Source organism: Notolepis coatsorum (assembly GCF_963971535.1).
Source record: "Notolepis coatsorum genome assembly, chromosome: 12".
NCBI classification, from domain to species: Eukaryota; Metazoa; Chordata; class Actinopteri; order Aulopiformes; family Paralepididae; genus Notolepis; species Notolepis coatsorum.
The window spans coordinates 81,960,074-81,978,053 of NC_140176.1; the positions used below are offsets into that span (position 1 = coordinate 81,960,074).

General features: G+C 44.4%; 1 protein-coding gene across 4 annotated transcripts in view; it reads left to right on the top strand.

Annotated features, from left to right (window-relative positions):
* Window positions 1-17,980, top strand: part of ncoa2 (nuclear receptor coactivator 2) — a 236,939-nt gene that overhangs the window by 141,483 nt on the left and 77,476 nt on the right. For all 4 annotated transcript variants that reach the window (XM_084326053.1, XM_084326055.1, XM_084326054.1 and 1 more), the window contains exons 7-10: window positions 1,790-1,972; window positions 7,735-7,836; window positions 15,586-15,726; window positions 17,595-17,742. In XM_084326053.1, the coding sequence (XP_084182179.1) occupies window positions 1,790-1,972; window positions 7,735-7,836; window positions 15,586-15,726; window positions 17,595-17,742 (574 nt within the window). The remainder of the gene's footprint in view (window positions 1-1,789; window positions 1,973-7,734; window positions 7,837-15,585; window positions 15,727-17,594; window positions 17,743-17,980) is intronic.

A 17,980-nucleotide genomic window follows, 5' to 3' on the forward strand; every position in this document is an offset into this window, starting at 1 on the left:
GCAGACATGGGAGCAATAAACAGACATCCTAACTGAATTAACCAGATTAAGCTACGGGTCTCATCTATCCCCGACCAGGTGAGATCAGGGTAGGCTGAAAGAGAGAGAGAGAGAAAAGATGGGTCTTGGGATTTAAAAAACATCGACGGAGCATAAAATATAATCCAGTTGACAGTCATCATATTGGACTGCATGGTAAAGTAAAGGTATAGTATGTAAAGGTAGTGTGTAATGCAAAGGTATAGTGTGTAATGTAAAGTGTGAATGTATAGTGTGTAATGTAAAGCTGTAGTGTAAAGGTTATATTGTGTAATGTGAAGTGTAAAGGTATAGTGTGGATGTATAGTGTAACGTAAAGGTATAGTTTGTAATGTAAAGTTATATAGTGTAAAGTTATAGTGTGTAATGTAAATGTGTAGTGTAAAGTATAAATGTATAGTTTGTTTGTAATGTAAATGTATAGTGTGTATTGTAAAAGTGTAGTGTGTAATGTAAAGTGTGATACATCATCAGATACTGATGCATACAGAATGTATTTTCAGTTGACGGATAGTATTTCAGAAATTATTTTGTGAGGAATTGGACAGATTTTGTATCATCAATTTAAACAAAACAATTGTTGTGCATCAAATCCCCCCACAATGACCCCCCCAATCTAAACGGGCTACGTTTCCCTTTGTGTTCACTTGCATCTCCCTCTCTCTATCTCTCTCTCACACCCATTTCCTCTTTCCCCTGCCGCTCCTCCCCAGGGGAGGTGGTGCTAATGTGCATCACCGACCCCATCAGGACCTCACTTTAGCTCTTCGTATTCTCCGTCTTTCTTTATCACACCTTTTCTCTCTCTGTCTCTCCTCTTAGTTCTCTGTTATCTCTCTCTCTGTCTCTCTGCGTTCAGATTTAGTTCTAAGTACTCAGCCATCTGGGTGGCAGAGTACGTAGCACCCTGGAAATGATCAGTGGCCCTCATCCCAGATACTGGGAGATTATCAATGCGCCCAGTGAGACCAGTGTCCAGATGGAGTGTATTGGTGTGAAAGGAGCTGTGTGTGTGTTTCTGCGTGCGTGTTCTAGTGTGTGTGCATGTGTATACCTTTGCATGTGCGTGTACTCAGACATGTGCATGTGTGTGCATGCATGTGTCTTGTCTGTGTTGGTTGCATGTTTCTGTGTGCGTGTACAGTGGCTCTGTGTGTTGCAGTGCGTACAGTTGTGTGTTTTTACATGTGTCTATGTTGTGTGTGTGTGTGTGCCTGCCTTTGTGGGTAGCAGAGGAGTAGAGAGCTTGGCAAGGGCGCAGTAGAGGACATGCATATGGAGGCTTGGCTGTGATACATAGCTGTGGATACATGGAACAGAACTGGAGGTTCCAACTGTTAGAATAACTGATATATCTTTCCTGAAACCCTCTTTCTCCATCTCTCTTTCTTGCTTTTTTCCCCCTCACTCGCTTCTTGGTATTGTTGTGTGTGTATCCCCCCTCTCTATCTTTCTCTCTCACCCTCCCTCCCCCTCTCATTGCAATTCCTCATTTCCTGCTTTCCCCAGTCTTTGATAAGAAATGGATCAAGTTATTGCCGCTATTAAACTAAATCAAAAGCACAGGACTATGATCTTGTGTGACACTTTTTTGAGTGGTTTCTGTATGTTCTCTCTCTCTCTCTCTCTCTCTCTCTCTCTCTCTCTCTCTCTCTCTCTCTCTCTCTCTCTCTCTCTCTCTATATATATATATATATATTACTCTCTATCACTATATCACTCTCTAATATAAATGCGTCCTCTCCTCTAGTGAACGGTGTTCCGTGGTCCAGTGAGGGTCCGAGGAGGAACAGCCACACGTTCAACTGCCGTATGCTGGTCAACCCCCACAACGAGAGCCAGGAGGAGCCACACGAGCCCCAGCAGCAGAAATATGAAACCATGCAGTGTTTCGCAGTCTCCGAACCCAAGTCCATCAAGGAAGAAGGAGACGGTATGTGGGGGGGGGGATAGGTAGGGAGGAAGGGAAGGAGTTGAGGGTGGGACAGAGGAAGGTAGGGAGAGAGAGACGGAATGGGGAGAGAAGGGTTGAAGAGCACTGAAGGATTAAAGCAGGGATTCTCAAAGTTTTTTATACCATGACCCCATTTTATTTAGGAATCTTTTTTGGCGACCCCACACTTAACACATTGAGTGCCACGGACGCGTTTTGTCGTTAGTTCATGCCGACCTTTGAGTGCCCCCGACGCTATATCGCGTTTGTTTGTCTTTTTTTTTTATTGGCGATTTGAATTCCTATTTCATCAATCGAGCCTCACGCTAGCAGACTCTCTCTAAGCTCAATTGGAAAGATACCGCCCCCTATCGTCTCTCTCTGTGTAACTGCACCCCATTACTTTACACTGACGAAGGGGGGGTGGCCAGTTTCTTCATTTTACTTTTCCCTCAAGCCAACTGAAGAATCCATTGTGCTTGCTGGCCCGGAAAACGCGTGGATTATGTATTTACAGTACCCAACACTGTAATCAATAAGCGTGATCGATATTTGGAATGGCGATCAGGAATTGGAATAATCTTTTTGGATAACATCTGATCTCAGGTAAGGAATTTATTTTACCAGTCTTAGGATAATCAGAGCTATTTTCACAGAGATATAAGCTTTTGCCCTATGCGTGTGTGGCTGTGTGGCTGTATGTGCGCGATCAGGAAATGAGAGAATCTATATTTCAGCCCGCCTCTATAGCGTGCATAAGTACACATATACTATCGATAATCTAGCGTTTATTCAGTGGAATATAGTTCCTAAATGCCCCTTTAAATCGGGGATGTGCCAATCAGGGTTTCCGTTAGAATTTATTTTTGCGGGTCCGAGTGTCCGGTAGATTTCAATCTACAGGACAAATGGGATAAATTCCGGTCAGAGAACAATTGATAGGCCTATATAAAGAATGACATCATCAAGGCATTTATAATATTTTAACTTAAAACTAGGCTACTTTTGCGTATACAGTCATTAATATATTCCAAATAAAATAAGTCCCTCGAGACTTCGTGCTGCTGCCGACTTGAGGTGTCGGTGGGCAGTCTGCCCGACATTAAACAGCAGTCTGTTATAATCACATTTTTATGAGCTAACGAATTCCGTTATATTGGACATTTGTATTAATTATATCAAGCGAAGAACTGAGAAATTTGGCAGAGAGAGACTGCAACATTATCGTGGGTTTGCGTGATGACTCCACCTCCCAACGACTTGGTGCTGGTCTAATAATGACACCGCTGTGTCAGCGCGAGCTGGCTGTTAGATTTACGTGAAGCATGGAGCTGCAGACCGACAGAGCAGCAGTGTTTTTAGGTCCGGTCTGGGCTCAGCAGCGCCGCCCACCCAACAGCTGAATTGCCAATGGCTGGATTGGAGTACTGCATTCTGTGGGGCTGCAGATGGATGCTTCTCACACATCTAGGAGCAGCAAGCTCGCGCTGACACAGCGGTGTCATTATTAGACCGGCTGCTTGGTGAAGCAACGATGAAACAAATGTAATGATTGTTTCGTTCATCGCATAGGCTATTTAATTTTAGTCTATTTTAATACAATTCAAATAATCTAATTGTGCTTAGAGGGAATTATTTTCACCAGACATTATGACCGGAGAGATTAAATATGTCGGACTTCAACAGATTTTGCCGGTCAAATACCGGTAATTACCGGCTAACGGAAACGCTGGTGCCAATACTGGATATTGGTCCAATATCAGGCTAAAACAGAATATTGATATTTGAGGATTTCCCCAATACTAAAGTCTGATATCAGGAAACACACCTAACATGCCACATGTTTATTTTTGTTGCATGTTTGACATGTTTAACTCTCTCTAATGGAGAAAACGTCTCTACAACAGTCTCTACTGTTACTGATCGGATCTCGGTATCAGGGCCCATGCTGAACGTTTGGGACTCGGAATCTGTATCAGGAATCGACAATGGAAAAATCTGTATCTGTATCTCCACCCTACTTTTAAAGCACATAATGGGCTGATGCAGATCTGTCTGCCGATATATATCCATGCATCACTAGTCCCGTCATCATATCATCCGAGGTGCTCCGCTTCCCAAGTGGTGTTTCTGATTTAACACATTGAAAATAAAGCCACTTCATGCACAGCCTTCTCACACAGCGGTATCCTCACTCTCTGGGGAAGCATTTCACACACTGTTTTATTCATACGCAGAGTGTGTTAACGACACACGATCACACTATGATGATGTCCACAGGATTTTCAGCGTTTCTTTTCCAACGTCTTTTGGAAGTGAGAGCAGGGAGAGAGGGAGAAACGGTGAAACGGTGTGGTGACGGCCACGGCTGTACTACACACATCTGTTAGCTCTTCCTGAGAAACGGCTCAAGTCTGTTTTTCTCTCCCTCTCTTCTCTCTCCTTTTTTTTGTTCAGAGTCATTGAGAGTTCAGCAGGCTCTTCCAGTGTGTCTGGTGGGCTTTAAAGTTGAACCAGACATCAGAGTTTTGGTACAGGGATAATAATAATAATAATAATTAATTGCATTTTATATAGCACTTTTCTAGACACTCAAAGCGCTTTACAATGTAGGGTGGAAATTGCCTCCTTCACCACCCAACTGGCACCTGGCACACATCACACTACACAATGGTTCAACGGCTCAGGAGACTGGTATTGATATCAGCCAATTAAGGGGAAGGGATGATTAGGTGGCCTTGATGTCGGAGACCTGATTGGGAATTTGGCCTGGAACGTCGGGGAGCCCCCTACTCGTAGGCGTCCTGGGTTCTTTAGCGACCGAGATTCAGTCAGGACCTCTGTTTAGCGTCTCATCCGAAGGACGGATGTACCGATGTATCGGCAGACAATCCATATGGACCGATATGTTCTTTAAAAAAGCATAATAGGTACTGTGTGTTTGTTTTTATAATTGGCTGATATTCATTTTTGTATATATATTCGTTTTTCTTTTGCAGTGTGTCCGTTGCTTAATTCATTCAGTCTTTATTTAATCTTGATGGATCATTGAGAGCTCTCATTCACAATGACACTGAGATAATATGTCACACAATATAAAAAGTGCAACAAGAAGGGGATCAGCTGTACAGGATGGCACAGCGCAAAACCACCTTCGGTCAGTCATCCTTTTCAGTAAAAGGGATACTTTTTTGGAACGCCCTACCAACTGAGATAAAAACAGACTGATCTGAAAACATTTAATGTAAAGGTGAAACACTGGCTGAAACAAAACCCAACCTGCGATCATTGATCACTGATCATGCACTCATACACACACATGGACATGTACACACACATGGATATGTACACACAGCTAGAGGAATAGACACACATAGACAAACATACATACATAAGACTACAGTATGTGCATGCATGCACACGGACACACACACATACCGATAAACATGTGCAAATACACAAAATATATTGCCATGTATCAGGGAACACACGCATGTAAAATGATGTAATTATCATATGATCATGTAAAGTGTGTCACTATTAATTGCGTGCTCATTTTAACTAATGTACTTTTGGTAATGGTGATATGTAATGACCACTTTTAAGTAGAAAAACCTAACCCAGGGACAGGGGTTGCAAATTAGCCTTGGCTAGAAATCCTATATGCAATGCATCTGTATCTTGTTATTTTAACTTGCTACAATGTTTTCTTTTGCATTGTCCCTGACAAATAAACAAAATAATAATTATAATAAAAAATGTGAAGAGTAATAACTATTCAAAAAACCATTAAAACACAAAAATGTAAATGATTATAATAATCACATTTCAAATCATTTGAAGCGGTTGCAGGCTGTAATACAAGTGTCAAGTGAACATCAGAATAACGCAAACAAGGGGTCATGGTGGATGCAGGGTTCACACAAGGTCCTTGAAGTGCTTGATTCTTTTTACCAAAAGAAGTCTAGGCCTGGAATTCCTTAAACAGCTAATGTTAACAAGCTGCTTAAAACGTCCTTGAAATTCAAATCAACCATTGAAAGTTGTTCATCCATGATAAAAGAAAAAACCTTAAAATCTATCCTGTAGTGTACTGGATGCCAATGAAGGGAGGCAAGGACAGGGGTGATGTGGTCTCTCTTGCGGGTTCCGGTCATACACACAGATAGCTTTGATCGCGGTAGAAAGAAATATCAGATCAACGCAAGATTTTATATATAGAGTCCTTACCTGGTCTCTGATGTAATGCAAAAAAAATAATCCAATTATCTGATCGCCATTCCAGTTATCCACAGCGATCCTGTCCCCGACATTACAGAGCGTTACACATGAACGGGCGGGCGGGGTTAGTGTGCCATGCCATCGTTGTAAAGGCCTGGCTTGCCTCAGTATTTAAACCCCGCCCCCACGGCTCAGCTCGGCTCAGAAAACACACCAGACCATTTCCACTTGAGTGCAATAGCTCCGCAAGGCAGTAGAGGGCGGTGTTGACCGTCTGCCAGCTCAGACAGGGTCTGAATGGTCTGCAGAGGCTGCAGCCATGAATTATGAATAGATATAGCGAATAAAAGAAATAACGATCCCAAAAACGAGTTAACTCGTTCTTGGCGCAGATTGTGTTAAAAATGAATTGTATCCTTTTAAATGCCCTTTTTAAATGAAAAATAGTGCTTGTAAATGTACTTGAAAGTCCTTGAATTCGATTTTGCAATGTCTGTGGGAACCCTGTGGATGTTCCAGGATCAATGGCTCCAGGAATGTGCAGGAATGTGTCACCCGGTGAGACAGGAGAAAGAGAGGGAGAGGAAGGTATGAGGCAGAGAGTGAGGGGATGGAAGAAGGGAGAGACGGAAGGAGAGAGAGAGCAGAGAGGGACTTGCAGATCTAAGGCTCAGACCACCCAAGAGTCCCTGTTTACAAGGAGATGAGAGGAGTGCGTGTGTGTGTGTGTGTGTGCCAGTCTGGGCATGCCTCTCTGTGCCAACATGTTTGCATGTGTGTGGGACTGTGGGGACCACTGGCACAGCAAAGTTAGACTTTTTGGGGTCACCCCCAGTTTCCTGGATTAAGCGTGTGTGTGTCAGCTGCCATTAGTGAGGGATATTAGCCTTTGATGTCGAACCTGGGGAGGTACCATCAGTGTGAGACTACTCAGTAGGGGAGACCAGCCGTGATGTCTCACACTACACACACACACGCGCGCCCCAGACACCATGCACACGCCGTCGCCACACACACACCTCAAAGGTCACTTCATCATGTCCCAAGCCAGCGAGTGGGTGGCTCCTACTCTCCATGAAGGCAGTGGAGTCTCCTCTCCCTGTGCTCATTAATAACTGTATTATTAACACTGCCTGGGAATAACATGCATTTAATTTTCTCTCCCTCCCTCTTTCCATCCCTCCCTCCCTCCATCAATCAATTCTCTGTTACCTGCTGCCTCTTGCTTCCTCTGCTTATTCTCTCCTCTCTCCTCTCTCTCCAACACCCCCCATTGTGTCTCTTTTTCTCTGCCCATGGCTTCCACCATCCCTTCTCATCCTCCTGCCTTTTTCCTGCTCCCTCGTTCTCTTGCTCTCTACCCCCTATACCACCCCTCATTCTCCCTCGTTATGTCCCTCTCTCTCTCTCTACTCCTCCACCACCATCCCTCCTTCTTTCGACTTTTCTCGTTCTCCCTCTCTACCCCCCACCATCCCTCCTACTCCTGCCCTTTCTCCTCCTTCCTTGCCATACCCCCCCCCCCACCCCCACACCTGTAGACTTCCAGTCGTGTTTGATCTGCGTGGCGCGCCGGGTGCCCATGAAGGAGAGACCTGTGCTGCCTGCACACGAGAGCTTCACCACGCGCCAAGACCTGCAAGGTACGCTGTCCCATCACACCAGGCCCGGGGCTAAGATGTAACACAGTGTCAGACGTTCACAGCCCGTGTGGATCGGTCACTTCTATGCCTATAATAAGAAATGTGGTGAAATGTGACGTTGCTTTTTGTTGAAATGTCTTTTGCGACAGGACTGGTTACATCATTCCTCTTAATGCAGCTCCTATGTTCAGTGATAGGCTCTTTAACCCTTTCACTGCGACAATACAGAAGGTTAACCCTGTCACTGCCACACAACAAAGGGTTAACCCTTTCACAACCACACGACAGAAGGTTAACCCTTTCACTAACACACTAGAGACAGTTAACCATCTGTAGTGAAAGGTTAACCGAAATAAACAAAACCGAAATAAACAAGCACCACTGGAAGAGTGTGAGGTGACTATACACCATGAACATACCGTTAAGAGAACATTAAAGCACAGCCTATAAGCACCGGTTCATCCTAATACTCGAGCCGCACGCCCATAAAGCAGCTCAGACAGCAGTTGAACCCGTTAAAAGGCTGATTATATGCTTGGCGAGGACCCTCAGGACTCAATCTGTTGTGTTGCTTGTATCAATCTCCCTCGTCTGCTCTCTGGGAGGTAATGAATTCTTGTCTGCGTGGCGGCATGTCGACACAGACGGGCTGTCTGTCACCTGCCCTTTGATCTGCTAGTAGTTGGGTCTGTGTGTGGCACACGCCAGGCACACACACACACACACCAGGTACACACACACACAACCAACAACCACCAGGTACACATGCTCAGTGGCAGATACTGTAGTAATTTAGTTTACTTCCCGTGTGTGTGTGTGTGTGTGTGTGTGTGTGTGTGTGTGTGTGTGTGTGTGTGTGTGTGTGTGTGTTTGTTTAGTACCTGTGTTTGTTCATGCATGCATCAGCGGCTGACTGCTTGGAAGATTCAACTTCTGCCATACATTTACATTTACATTTAGTCATTTAGCTGACGCTTTTATCCAAAGCGACTTACAAGTTCTGTACGACAAGCCATCAGGAAGGGCACAACTCTTATCAGCTGAGCAACAATGTTCATCAAAGTGTTGAGTGCTACAGTGTAGGTTAGTTTATTAGGACAAGTGCATGACAGTACGGTTAGTTAGGGTTAGATTTTTTTTTTTTATTGTTTTTTTTTTTTAATTCAGATAATGGTTGAAGAAGTGCGTCTTTAGTCGACGGCGAAAGATTGGACGTGATTCGGCTGTCCTAACTGGGGTGGGTAGTTCATTCCACCATTGTGGGGCAAGGACTGAGAATAGGCGACTTCTCTTTGATGACCCTCCCGGAGCTTGGATAGGAGTAGGTCTGAGGCGGCCAGAAGATGCAGAGCGTAGGGGTCTTGAGGGTGTGTAGTTAGAGACCATTGACCGGAGGTAGGCGGGAGCGGTTCCCTTTGCCGCACGGTATGCTAGGTCGAGGGCCTTGAAGCGGATTCGTGCAGCAATGGGGAGCCAGTGCAGGTCCCTAAGAAGTGGGGTGACATGGGCCGACTTCGGTAGGTTTGAGATCAGGCGGGCCGCTGCGTTCTGAATGAGTTGAAGAGGCTTAGTGGCAGTGGCCGGGAGGCCAGCGAGCAGTGCATTGCAGTAGTCGAGGCGGGAGATGACTGTTGATTGGACGAGGAGTTGGGTGGCTTCTTTTGTCAGGAAGGGGTGGATCCTTCTGACGTTGCTCAGGAGTAATCAATGACAACATCACAAATGTTTCCTTCTTTATTTTTTATTTTTTTTATTATTTTCTTTTACCATTCCAACCAAAATGTACCCCCATAGTAAGGCGGGCGATTAATAAAAGTTTCAATTATGATTTTGGCTTCCCATGATCATGAAAATAAGATAATCGAGATAAAAATGATTATTGTGCCACACATGCCGTGTTGCTCTCATTTTGTCTTGTGTTGTAAATGCAGCGCACCCTTCCTTCACAGCGGTGCGCTCCGCCCCTCCCCCCAAACAGTAGTTTCAGCTGGTGTTGGGAGGGAGGAGGTAGGAGCCACGGCGCGTTTCTCCAGTTATTTTGAAACGTCTTCGGTAACTTGTAGAAGATTCTTTGGTCGAGAAGAAAGGTAAAACAAATTCAGTACAATTTTATATTCTCAAATCGATGAGTAATCGTGATTTTGATAAAAAAAAAACTAGTTTGATTATGATTTTTGCCATAATGGTGCAGCCCTACCCCATAGCTCTCATCTACCCACCGCACTGGAAGAACGAAGCTTTGATTATTCAATGATAATTATTAGGGATGTCCGATATTATCTGCCGATATTGGCATTAAAATGTAATATCGGAAATTATCGGTATCTGTTTAAAAAAAATTATAATAATCTTTTACATTTCTATAACCTTTATTTACCCAGGCAAGCAAGTAAGAACAAATTCTGATTTTATTTATTGTCAAAAGTATGCATAATGTTGTTGTTAATTCCACAACAAGATATATGTAATGTTAATTACCTGAAATTATTCCATTTTTTGGGGGGGGAACCCTGCATATATCGGTATCGGTTGATATCGGTATCGGAAATTAAGAGTTGGACTATATCGGTATCGGTAAAAAAGCCAATATCGAGCATCCCTACCTGAAATTATTCCGTTTTTTGGGGGGGAAACCCCGCATATATCGGTATTGGTTATTAAGAGTTGGACAATATCGGTATATCGGTAAAAAAGCCAATATCGAACATCCCTAATAATTATTACTGCTTCGAAGCCCAAACATGGTAATGGAAGACAGCCCTATATATATATATGTTAAACCTGCATGGCAGCTTCCACAGTGGTTCTGACTGTGCTCTTTGGGGAACTGCTGCCGGCTACAGGCAAAGACACAAGTGCCGTTCCAAACTATTTTCAAAGGACAACTTTTCAGAATAATTTGTGTAACACACCATCCAGCGCATCAGGTTATCTGTATGTCTCACACACACACACACACACACACACACACACACACACACACACACACACACACACACACACACACACACACACACACACACACACACACACACACACACTCAATGGCAGATCATTTTATTTGTGGTGTGTGCATGCATATATGCATAACCATGCATTTAAGTAACCATGTTTGTGTATGCCCCACACACGGATTGTAATTTAGTGTGCATGCTCCGTCTCGTGTGTGTGTGTGTGTGTGTGTGTGTAGGGTACAGCAGGTCCATGGCCTTGCTGGGTGCTGTCTTATGTACCCGTGTCTTGTCCGTGCATGTATGTGTGCAGTGCACGCAAGTCTGTCTGCACAAGTGTGTGTGTGTGTAGTGTAGCAGGACGTGTGTGTGTGTGTGTGTAGAGTAGCAGTACCTGTCTCTGTCTGTGTGGTGGTGACGGGTCTTTAGTCAGTCCCAGCAGCTGTCACTCTCCCCAGCAGGCTCCCAGTCAGTCAGCCCTTTAAACGCATCGCTGCCTCCATTTATACTGCAGCCTGACAAGGAACCCCCATTACTGTCCTGCCTGGACTGTATGTGTGTTAGCTGTAAGCTAACAGCTGTAAGCATATCTCTCTCAGCTTCCAACAGGAGACATTACTTTGCTGCCTCGACTGTATGGGTGTTAGCTGTAAGCTAACAGCTGTAAGCATATCTCTCTCAGCTTCCAACAGGAGACATTACTTTGCTGCCTCGACTGTATGGGTGTTAGCTGTAAGCTAACAGCTGTAAGCATATCTCTCTCAGCTTCCAACAGGAGACATTACTTTGCTGCCTCGACTGTATGGGTGTTAGCTGTAAGCTAACAGCTGTAAGCATATATCTCTCAGCTTCCAACAGGAGACATTACTTTGCTGCCTCGACTATGTGTGTTAGCTGTAAGCATATCTCTCAGCTTCAAACAGGAGACATTACTTTGCTGCCTTGACTGTATGTGTGTTAGCTGTAAGAGATATTATCTCTCTCAGCTTCAAACAGGAGACATTTTTCTGTAGCTTTTTGTTGTCCGTCTAAATGTGGATCTTGCTCAAATAATTTAGGTCAATCAATTAACCAAACTTAAGTGTGGACTCAGCCTGAAGGGCTTCACTAATACTTCACTAAACTAATAATCATAATTGGGTCTGTTTTCCATTATATTAAGTCAAATAAATAATGAAACCAAATCCAATTTGTTCAAAAATATATAGCCGCAAGTGGCGATCTGTGGCTTTCAAGCCAATATTGACCATTAGGATTGCAAAATATGTTCACACACACTGTTCAGCAATATTATGAAACATGTCCTGCAGGTTTTGTAATGTTTGGATAAGAAAACATTGACCTATAATCCGATTTGTGTAATTCCATGCACATTTTGTACATTTGTAGTGCCCCCTAATGGTCGATTTGAATGGGATTTTCAGGATATGTTTTGGGTACCTATCCGGACATACCCTGCACATTTGGTGATGATTGACCTAACGGTTGTTGACTTGCATCAATTCATGTGCCATGCCCTTTGAACTTCATTGGTTAATATCTTAAACTAAAGAAGATATAAACAAGCCTCATACAACAGTTGATAAGCTTGATCCAATAATGATCCATAGCTAATATGGTCATAATTGGATTTAAGGTTTAGGAGGAGATGTCAAAATTGTGTTTTACATAAAATCCAAAATGGCAGAAAATCCTATATGGCAGACTTTATGGGTCCCGGAGGCAGATTTGTAGAGTGATTATTAGGGATGCACCGATATGAAAATTGGCCACCGATACCGATTGTTCAACTAACACAATCGGCCGATACCGATTCCGATATTTGTGGCAAAAAATAAGTATTTGTAATTTTTTTTTATATGTTTTTTTTATATATTTTTTTTTAATTTTTTTTAATTTTAATGAAACTACTGTATATTTGTATGTGTATGTTTTTATTTGTAGGCCTCTTTACTTACTTAAAAAAAGGAAACATCAAGAAATATGTTTATGGTATTAATTCAGCCATGCCATGTAGCACTATCCCTCTCCCAGTATCGTCTGGCGGCCTGCAGATGGATACTATTCTCTCAACCAGAGCTTTCAACCAATGCAATAGAACCATTTTGATTGACAGTTGATTCGGCCAATTACGCCACACCGCTAGCACCCACCTCCTGCTGTTCTTACCACCAATCGGCAAGCGTTTATTCATTTTCTACTTCCGGGCATGCCGCCATTGATCTGCTTGCGAGAACCACAACAAGCTAATACGTTAGCTGCCCGCCGACCAGCGCGCTCCACAGGATGACCAAACAAGACACAATGATTTTACTGCAACAAATGTTATAATAAAACAAAGCCTTTCTATACATTTGTCTGGTTGAAAACTTTATTAACAGATTGCAGAATGGGTAGTTGGGTACGGAATGAGCAACGGAATGGAACTGAGCTATGAACGGAGTAATGCCTTGCTTACTTGCTATCTTCGGGTAAATAATATGCTGATGTTATTGAACGTGTAACACTAACTATATAACGTTAATGCCACAAAACAAATGTTTGTCATTTTAACAGCAGATACTTTCCCGAGAGAGGGGTGTTGACGGGGAGCTGTGATGGGTTCGCTTGGTTGTGTTATTAATAGCATTGAACAGCTAACCGAAAGCTAGCGTTAACTAACGTTAAAGGTTTAGCCATAACGTTACCTTGGCTAAAGTTGGGGCTATTCATAATCCAGCAATAATGGCTGCAGACCTGCAAGCAAAGTACAGCAAGTTGGCAAAGGAGTATTCCAACGTAAATCACATTTTCACCAGTAACGTTAGTCTTCTATCTCCCGGTAGCTCATGCTAGCTAACCTAGCTCATGTTAGCGTCGTCACTGAGCGACCACCTCGCGTACACAATTAATGACATGTTGCGGACAGCCCAATGTTTAGCTTTTAGTGCCAAATGATAAGAGTCTGAAGCGGAGTCTCAAAAGAGAATGTTGAATATTTAGTAGTAACTTTGATGCTGTAGCTTGTGTGTGTGTGTGGGACTGGGGGCGGCGCCGTTGTGCAGGACGCGACTGAATTTATCGGCTACTGCCATCGGCACATTCGAGCTTATCGGCCGACAGGCCGATTGCAGTCAACAAGGCACTTATCGGCCGATACCGATACCCGACCGATACATCGGTGCACCCCTAGTGATTATAGATGGATGTCTGTACCAAGTTTTGTGTAAATCAGACTTATGGCGTTGGAGTTCTGACCTTTCAAAGTTCAAAAGTTTGACCTTTTAATTATAGCGCCCCCTTTAGGCCAAGTGGCGTCATATTTGTTGGAGAGCATTTACACACAACTTCCAATCAATGGGTCAAAGTTCCTGTTGCTGCCCTTTACCATCTCACGGAAATTTGCAAAAGCATTAATCAGGAAATTAATACAAATAAAAAAATATATAAATTCACTCAAACTAATAATTCTGCACTTCGTGCTTGAAACCCTAATAATTTATCTGAATTAGTACAGTTGACACAAACGACACCATCGGCTGTAGTCGTATACTTAAGTAATTTTGAGTAGGTTAATATTCAAATAACCATCCCTATCGATATCCTAGGCTGCTGTCTGTCTACGAGCGTGGTCATAAATAATGTTGCTGGCAGGACGGCTCAGTGATGGGGCAACCGATTATTCATAGAAACGCTGCTTTTAAGCCCTAGACATGGTTTATCATTGTGCCCAGATATATTACTGATACTCATCACCACTGTGTCCTCTCTATGATCTACGTATGTCATCTGTCTTTTCATTATTTATTTTGGCATGTAACTGGCATGTAACTCTAGATCGCTGAAAATGAAGGCAACCGCAACTGATTTTTCAAGTTAAAATAATAATAATAACTTTATTTTGTATAGCACCTTTCATACAGGGGGATTGCAGTTCAAAGTGCTTTACATCAGTAAGAAATAAGACATAAAATCAGTGTAAAACAAGCAGCAAGAGAAAAGCATAAAGTGGGATAAAATAATGCAGATATATTAATCAAATCATATCGGAACCTCACGTTCCAATAGGCTTCTGTAATCAGTTACAAAACATAATAAAGGTATACAAAAAATTTAAATAAGTTTGATCCCCGGGAGCAGCAGACAGGACAGTGTTTCCAGCTGTGAGCTGGTGACTGGAGGAGACTTGACTGGTATTACATGTATGGTGTCCACCATCTCTGCCAGAGTTCCCTTTCTTGAGCAAGGCACTGAGCACCCCCCAAAACTGCTCCAGGTAGAGCTGTGGGCGACCCTGCGCTCTGGCATCGCTGATGAAATTAATACGTGCGAGACTGTGTATGTCTGTGTGTTTGGAGCGACAGTAGCTCAGGAGGTAGATGGGTCGTCTGATAATCTGATAAAAGGTTCCCGGTTTGATTCCATAGCTCCTCCAGCAGCGTGTCGAAGTGTCCTTGAGCAAGACACTTAACCCCTAATTGCTCCCGGTGAGCAGGTTGGCACCTTGCATGGTTGCCTCCGCCGTTGGTGTGTGAATGTGTGAGGGAATGGGTCAAATGTGAGGAACAAATTATAAAGCGCTTTGGATAAAAGTGCTATATAAATGCAGCCATTTAGATGGGATATGTGTAAAGACAAATTTCATTTGCCATGTGTAAACAATATTCTAATTTGTGTGTCTGTGCGCATTTGTGTGAGTAATTCAGTCATTCACTCAAGGTTGGCCACTCTGCCCCTAGTGGTGGCTCGCGGGCAATGCACTTTGTGGAGGACCAGTTTAGCCGGCCGTCTGTGACCTTGTGTCCTTGTTCTCCTCCAGGTAAGATCACCTCTCTGGACACCAGCCTGCTACGGGCCTCCATGAAACCGGGCTGGGAGGACCTGGTCAGACGCTGCATCCAGAGGTTCCACCTGCAGAACGACGGGGAAATGTCCTTCGCCAAGCGACACCAACAGGAAGGTCAGTCAAGACAGATGGAGACAGAGAGACGGACACAGAGGGAGATACATTGTTAAAGTACACTATGTAGTTTTTGAGATAAATATTCTTGAAAAGTCTGAATAGTTTATGATTCTATATTTTATTCACTGCGGTACTCTATTATCACAAGATGTCTGTTAACTTGTCATGTAACCTGAGGTTGAGACTGAAATACAAAATACATGCAAAGCTGCCGCTCAGAAAAACAACATCCAAAGACATTTAAAACATCATCTAGAATAAAAACAACAAAGACAAATGATTTCCATTTCCTCTCATAACTATATCATATTTATATTAATGTTATGGGGCCGGCTGGGTAGTGTAGATGTCTAAGCACTTGCCTACCACCGAAGAGACCCGGTTTAAATTCCCGCCAGCGGTACCTCCAGGCTGGGAAGCCGATGGGGTAGGAGTCCTGGTCGTTGCAACAGTGACTCTTACTGGTCGGTCGGGGCAGCAGGGAGGCGATCTGGGGAGATGGTGTGAACCTCGGCGCATGTTACACTCTCCCAGTGAAACTCCTAGCTGTCGGGTGAAAAGAAGCGGCTGGCGACTCCACATGTATCAGAGGAGGCATGTGGTAGTCTACACCCTCTCCAGACCAACAGCAGGGCAGCATGTGGTAGTCTACACCCTCTCCAGACCAACAGCAGGGCAGCATGTGGTAGTCTACACCCTCTCCAGACCAACAGCAGGGCAGCATGTGGTAGTCTACACCCTCTCCAGACCAACAGCAGGGCAGCATGTGGTAGTCTACACCCTCTCCAGACCAACAGCAGGGCAGCATGTGGTAGTCTACACCCTCTCCAGACCAACAGCAGGGCAGCATGTGGTAGTCTACACCCTCTCCAGACCAACAGCAGGGCAGCATGTGGTAGTCTACACCCTCTCCAGACCGACAGCAGCGCAGCATGTGGTACACCCTCCCCAGACCGACAGCAGGGCAGCATGTGGTACACCCTCCCCAGACCGACAGTAGTGCAGCATGTGGTAGTCTACACCCTCTCCAGACCAACAGCAGGGCAGCATGTGGTAGTCTACACCCTCTCCAGACCAACAGCAGGGCAGCATGTGGTAGTCTACACCCTCTCCAGACCAACAGCAGGGCAACATGTGGTAGTCTACACCCTCTCCAGACCGACAGCAGGGCAACATGTGGTAGTCTACACACCCTCTCCAGACCAACAGCAGGGCAACATGTGGTAGTCTACACCCTCTCCAGACCAACAGCAGGGCAACATGTGGTAGTCTACACCCTCCAGACCGACAGCAGGGCAGCATGTGGTAGTCTACACCCTCCCCAGACCGACTGTAGGGCAGCATGTGGTAGTCTACACCCTCCCCAGACCAACAGTAGGGCAGCATGTGGTAGTCTACACCCTCCCCAGACCGACCGTAGGGCAGCGCAACAACCAGGAGGGAATTGGCCTAATGACAAAAATAGGAATTACCAGTTGTTTGCTAAAGTAAGTATTTAAAAAACACAACATGAAGTGCTTGACGGAGGAAAAAACAAGTAAATAAATAAAAGGCAACGAAGGAACAGTCAAAATAAAAGGGAAAAGAAGGAAAAAGATCATGACATAGATAAGACTTTATTGATTGTTGGCACGCAGCATAGATATAGTGTGTGTATCCTTGTGTCTGTATGTATGTATGTGTACTTCCATTTATGCGTTTGTTTGCATGCGCAGCTCATGCCTGTATCTGTGTGTATGTTCGGGCCCATCTTACATGTGTTTGTGTGCCCTTGCATTTATGTGTGTTTGTGTGCATGCATGTGTGCTCATGCCTGTATGTTCCTGCCTGTATTAATGTGTGTGTGTGTGTGTGTGTGTCCACAGTGTTGCGCCACGGCCAGGCGTTCAGCCCCATCTACCGGTTCTCTCTGTCTGACGGAACCATCGTGTCGGCCCACACCAAGAGCAAGCTGGTGCGCTCCCCCGCCACCAACGAGCCCCAGCTATACATGTCCCTACACATTCTGCAGAGGTATGTCTTCCTCCCACAGTGAGCTGTGTGTGTGAGAGAGCTACTCCATGTTCCTGCCTGTCTACTTCAGCCCTACAGAACCACCGGATGGGGCTTAATGCTCTGGTTCTCAATAAGGGGTCACTCTCTCCAGTCTGATCTCCCCACCTACAGTATAGGCTAGCTAAGTCATATCTAGCGACGGATGTCTTCTCAGATGGGGGTCCCTCCCTGAGACAAAATCGAATCGAATCGAGTC